At 66.7% G+C, this 5,617-nt stretch overlaps 1 protein-coding gene across 1 annotated transcript in view; it reads right to left on the bottom strand.

The window, feature by feature from the left end:
- Positions 1 to 1,933: 1,933 nt before the first annotated feature.
- The window catches only part of PLK5 (polo like kinase 5), a 9,515-nt gene continuing 5,831 nt past the window's right edge, over positions 1,934 to 5,617 (bottom strand). The window contains exons 2-10 of the mRNA XM_019513166.1: positions 5,487 to 5,582; positions 5,044 to 5,242; positions 4,817 to 4,955; positions 4,529 to 4,735; positions 4,153 to 4,233; positions 3,760 to 3,922; positions 3,473 to 3,602; positions 3,188 to 3,298; positions 1,934 to 3,008 (exon numbers count right to left, since the gene is read on the bottom strand). Coding sequence (XP_019368711.1) covers positions 2,823 to 3,008; positions 3,188 to 3,298; positions 3,473 to 3,602; positions 3,760 to 3,922; positions 4,153 to 4,233; positions 4,529 to 4,735; positions 4,817 to 4,955; positions 5,044 to 5,242; positions 5,487 to 5,582 — 1,312 coding nt within the window. The 3' untranslated portion in view covers positions 1,934 to 2,822. The remainder of the gene's footprint in view (positions 3,009 to 3,187; positions 3,299 to 3,472; positions 3,603 to 3,759; positions 3,923 to 4,152; positions 4,234 to 4,528; positions 4,736 to 4,816; positions 4,956 to 5,043; positions 5,243 to 5,486; positions 5,583 to 5,617) is intronic.

Here is a 5,617-nt window from a genome sequence, read left to right as displayed (position 1 = left end):
TTTCGGCCCTGCGCAGTCCCTGCCTGGGGAAGCAGGTGCTGGTGGGGACCCGTCTCACTGCTCTGCGGTAGGTGGGGGTTAGGGATCTCAGCAGGGCTGGATTTGCTCTTGGTGTATGTCTCCTCTGGGAGAGGGGGCTGCCATTAACTCTGTTTTGCAGGCAGAAAGTAAGGGACTGGCCCAGGGTCGCCTGCAGAAGCGGCAGCAGAGGCTGAATTTGAACCCATATCCTAGGTTGCTTTGTGCCTGGGACAGAGCCCACCCCCATGATGGCTGTACAGCCACCGAGGCAGCCCTGGGCCTGTCTGCTCCTCCAGCTCTGATCCACTTCCCACCAGCACGTCCTACAGACGGGCTGCAGAGGTATCTGCTTCCCGCCTATAATTTGAGCACAGGGCTGCTGGCAGCATCTGTGCGGCAGGGGGCAGCACACACCTGCTTCCCCCCCCCCCCCCGCAATGGTCCCAAGCTACTGCTGCTCCCAGCTGCCTGGGTTTGTGCAGCTCCTTTGTTTACCAGGCTCCGTGCTGGGCTGTGGTTAAAACAGCCCGGGCTCTATTTTTGCAGCCGTTTATGAAAGTAGCTGCGGGGGGAGGGGTGGGGATCAGGTTTTATCTTCCCCCACCCCTGAGCCACAGTCCCCTGCAGCCTCGGGGGAAGGGGCCTTTTCTGGCAGCCCCAAGCTAAACTTGCTGTGGTGCTGGATTCCCGGTGTCTGCGCTGGAAATAAAGCTGGGGCCCCAGAGCAGGGGGGATCACCTTGGCCGGGGAGGCCGTGGCATTCCTGTCCCGTCCCCCCGGGGCGGCCAATGGCCGCACACGCCCTGCCTGTGTTCTTGGCACAGGCCCTGGCATTGTGTTCAGGCCCGGAGCTGGAGAGGAGCCACCCAGCACCCGGCCCCCACGGGCGAGCGGGGCTCTGCTGTTTGTACTCCTGACAGTCCCTATCTGACTCCTCCTGCAGCCCAAGAGCTCTGTGCCTGCGAAGACACGCGTGCAGATGCAAACGCAGGCGTGAATGTTGGCAGGCAGGCGTGCATGCACGCACAGCCACGTACATGCACGCGCACGTGGCACAACAGCCTCCTGCTGTAGCCTCAGGGAGGGGGACTGACATGTCAGGTGCCTGCTTAGCCCCCAGCTCACGCTGGCGGCAGCCCCAGCCTGATTCCTCCAGTCTGGGCTTTTAATACCAATCTGCGATTTAAATAGCGGCATCTCGGTTAGCCTGGACGGCATGCAGCCGGGGATGACCGCCAGCCTGGGACGTGGAGGGGGGGTGAAGCACAGTCTGGTTGCCTCGCGCTAGGTCCTGAGCTGTGGGGAAACTGAGGCACAAAGCAGAGAGCTTCCTTCCAGATGGCGGTCGTGGGCGGCCTGGTGTGGGATGTGCCCCCGCAATGGGGCCGTCTGCTGTGCATGGCACATTCCTCTGCCATGTCCCTGTGAAGGGCCCGATAGGCTCGTCCCCAGGACCTTGTCGCTCTCAGGGGCTAATCTCTGAACAAGGGCATGTGATGGTGCCCTGCATTCCTGCCGCGGGCTGCCCAGGGGGCACGGGCAGGGCGGGGGTGCTGTCTCCGAGCGGGGCCGGGCAGGGCTCAGACCCTTGGACCCAGCCATGGAGACCCCAAGACCCAGCATCCGGGGGAGGCTGCAGCACCCTGATGGCCCATGGCTGCTTGGGATCAAGTCGAGCACAGTCCCAATGCCCAGGCCCTGGTGCTGGAAGTGTTCCCTAGTGAGTTTCCTAGAGGAGCAGGTGTGCAAACCCTGCACATGGAGGTGCGTGCACACATGTGAGCCCTGCATGCACATACACGCACTCCAGCAAACCTGGCCTCTGCCCCCCGACCTGCGCCTGCTTGGCAATCGTGAGGCACAGGCCAACATGGCTGGCTCGGGGCCCGAATCAGACAGAGGCCGTGTGCGATGGCAGATATGAGTTTAATTAAGAAGCCCGCAAATCCCGGACTCAGCCCGTCGGATGGCTCCAGCATGCACGCACCCGGCCTCTTTGTGCACGAAGCCCGGGTGAAACGTGCGGCAGCGTCTTGCCAGCTCCGGATGGAGATGCCCAGAGATGCGCCAGGAATGGGTAAGCAGGGAGAGCCACGCAGCAGCTGCCCCAGGGAGCAGGGGGGGTTGGGGTGGAACGAGGGCCCTCCCACCCATGTGGGGACCAGACCCTGCCACCGCTGCTGCCCCACATCCGGCCTCTCCTCCAGGCCCGTACTGCCCTTTGGCCCTTGCCGCTTGCCCCGCTTTTTACCCTCCTTCCACCTAAACAGCCCCTGCCCCCTCCTCCCAGCACCATCACGGGATGCCCTTGGCCCTGCTGACTGCTCCAGCTCCCCTCTCCTCTCCAGGACCCTCCTTGCTCTCCTGCTCCTCTCCCCACACTCGGACATCTGGCTTCCTTCGCCTTCACCTTCACCATGGCATCAAGCCACCAGAAAGCTGCTGCCTCCCCCCGCACCCTCCATCACATCCCCTTTGCTTTCAGTGCCTCCCGGCACGCTCTGGGCACGTGCTGCAGGCAGCTCCTGCCCCAGTAGGCCCCGTGCCCCCCAGCACAGGCCATGTCCACTCCAGCCCCCTTCCCCCCACGGCACCACTTCATTGGGAACCAGTTCCCATCAGGAGGTGCCCCCGGCCCCGGGCACCTGTCTCCCCTGCCCCCACAACTCCTCCTCCCCCTGGCAGCTGCTGCTGGAGCCTGGGGCAGGCTGCAGGGATCCTGAACCCCGTCAGCAGCAGGGGGTCCTAGGGCAATGCAGGCCCCGGCGCTGCAGCAGCCTCCCGGGTGGTGGTGGAGGGGTCTAGAGGCGCTGGAGCAGGGCAAGGGCATACTCCATGCGGTCCCGCAGTGCTGGCGTGCAGCCTGCCACGGCCAGGGCCCCCAGCGGGAAGGCGGCGCTGCGGCGCTCCCCGTCCACGAAGGTCAGGACGGGCTCGGGGCCGGCGCAGTGCAGCACCAGCTTGGTGTGGTCACGGTAGAAGTTGACCTGCAGGGAGAGGGGAGGGCGCATAGGAGGCTGCGGCAGGGCTTGCAGTGCCAGCCCCCGCGGCCCTTCCCACCCTGCGGTGAAAGGGGGGCACATCTGAGGCCACCAAATTCATGCCACATGTGTCTGGGGACCCTGCCCCAGGCCAGAGGAGCTGCAGGGAATAGAAAGGGGGGCACCTGCAGGGTCTGGTTGCTGAAGAGCATGAGCAGTGCCTGGTCGGACTTGGCGAAGTGCAGCAGGTACAGGTCATCCACCCTGTCACCAGGCCCTGCCGGCAGGTCCCCGCCCTGCGTGGGGTGGGGGCGGTGTCAGGGCTGGTGGGTGCGGTGGGCACCGACCCTGGCGGCTCCCAGACACAGCACAGGCCAGGAGTGTGGGCCACGGCAGCCACGTGCGAGCAAGCCCGGGGGGCTTCCTGCTCTGCCCCAGCGCTTGCTGCTGATCATGGCCCCTGCACCCACCTCCAGCAGCTTCTGCTGCATGTACTGCGAGAAGAAGTGCAGGACGCCCATCTTCACGGCCAGCGAGCCAGGCACCTTCCCACGGGCAAAGGAGACAGCCTCCCCGAGCCTGGGGCAGTAGTGGATGCACCTGGAAGGGATGAGGGGGCATGGGGCTGAAGGCAGCAGGGACCAGGGCTAGGTGGGAGCTGGGGGGTGCAGGGGGTGGCTGCAGCAGCCTAGGCCAGGGGAGAAGGGCCACTGCCACGGGGAGCTTGTGCAGGGTCCGCGGGGTGCCCGGTACCTACTGCCACCGGGGGCAGAGGGCGAGGTGGGTGCCATCAGTGAGCAGGACGCCAGTGGAGCTGTCGGACAGCAGGTAGCCGAAGCCGTACTTGTTGGAGTAGTCAACCCACTTGGTGACCCAGGGCAGGACCTGAGCCTGGCACGGCGGGGGGTTGCGGGGGGCTGCTGGGAGCGGAGGGGTGGGCGTGGGAGGCAGCCTCGGCATAGCTGCTGCATCTGTGCCAGCCCCACAGCAATGCTCCCCTGCCGCCGGCTGGACCCTAGGCACCGCCGCGCCGACTCGTTGGGCGCCCCCCCCATGCCTGTCCTGGGGCCAGGCAGTTTTGCAGGGAGCACCCAGTGCCTGGGCAGAAAAGGGCCTGGCGGCGTAGCTCGGGCTCCGGGGTTCCTCGTACCCAGCGGCGTGTTCTCCAGGCAGCTCCGCAGCACCCTGGTGACCGACTCCACTGGGCTCTCCAGGCTCCGGTCTGTGTCTGCTGCAGGGGTCGGGGTCAGGGGAGAGAACCCGGGAGTCCCAACTACCAGCCCACTCCTGCCAGGCTGCATGGTTGATATCCAGAGCCACTTATCCTCTGTGCCCCGCAAAGAGCCAGCCCACATGCCCTCTGCCATGAGCAGGGCTGCTCCCCTTATGCCAGGATGTCCAGGACCTAGGAGCTGTCCTGTGGTCCCCGTGTCACCATGACCCCAGCCCTGAGGGGTCCCAGGCTGCAGCTCAGAGCCAACCCCACTGCCCCTTTCTCCAGTACCCAGTCCTGTGCCCCCACTCACAGTTGGCGCTGAAGTTGAGCGCTCCCTTTGCGAGCAGGCGGATGGGGACCCCGCCGGGCTCCTCACTCAGGGGCTCAGCCTGGCCAGGTGATGGGCCAAGGGGAGCAGAGCCAAGACCCACAGCCCCCCATGCCCCTGCCGCCGGGCTGGGTGGAGGCTGGGCTGGCACGGCAGGGCTCGCCGGCTCCTCGCTGGGCCCTGGGCTACCTGCAAGGACATGGGCACAGGCCATGAGGGGACGAAGGCAGCGCTCGGTGCAGCCTGGGGTGGGGGAGATGCTGGACCCACCTGCCCGGGGCTCCTGGCACGGTGCCCCCCGGAACAGCACCTTGGCCGCCTTCTGCAGGAGCTTGCTGAGCGGGTTGGGCCCGGCCAAGAGTGGCACCGAGTGGCAGGCGCGGGACGGCAGCTTGTCCGGCGTGAAGCCCTGGCGAGCGACCGGGCCGAGTGTGAACACTCGGGGTGGTCACAACACGCATGCCCGCAGGCACATCACCCGGTGCACGCCGCCCTACCTGGGTGAAGAAGTCGTGCTGCAGCACCTCGTCCAGGCTGGGCCGCGCAGCGGGGTCGGGGGCCAGCAGGCGGGCGATGAGGCTCCGGGCGCTGGGCGAGAGCTGGCTGGGCTCAGGGTACCGGCCCTCCCGGATGCACTGGTACATCTCCTGCTTGCCGGTGACCTCGAAGGGCGAGCTGCCCACCAGCGCCGTGTAGCTGCCCAGCGGGGGGCTGTCAGTGCCTTGCCAGGAGCAGCCCCCACAGCCCCCACCCCAGGCCCCCGAGGTGGGGGCTGCATGTCCCAGCCCAGCTGCCTGCCCCAGTTTTGGGGCACCCCTGCAAGCTGCAGCCCCCAATTAGGGGAAGACCCTTTGTTCCCATCCCACAAGTCCCCCCCGGGGGCAGGGGCTGGCTGCCCCGGAGAGGAGAGCCCCCCGCCCCAGCTGTGCGCCACGCTCACAGGATGCAGCCCAGGGCCCAGACGTCGGACTTGACCGAGTGGCCCCGCTTCTCCAGCACCTCGGGCGCCAGGTAGTTGGGGGTCCCGCAGACCACCCTGCGGAGGCCGGGAGCGGGGGTGAGTCCGTGCCC

The sequence above is a fragment of the Gavialis gangeticus genome, unplaced genomic scaffold, assembly GCF_001723915.1.
Source record: "Gavialis gangeticus isolate Ggan-Ray unplaced genomic scaffold, GavGan_comp1, whole genome shotgun sequence".
Classification (NCBI taxonomy): Eukaryota; Metazoa; Chordata; order Crocodylia; family Gavialidae; genus Gavialis; species Gavialis gangeticus.
The sequence above is the reverse complement of the archived record's forward strand: the minus strand, read 5'-3'. Positions and strand labels throughout refer to the sequence as shown.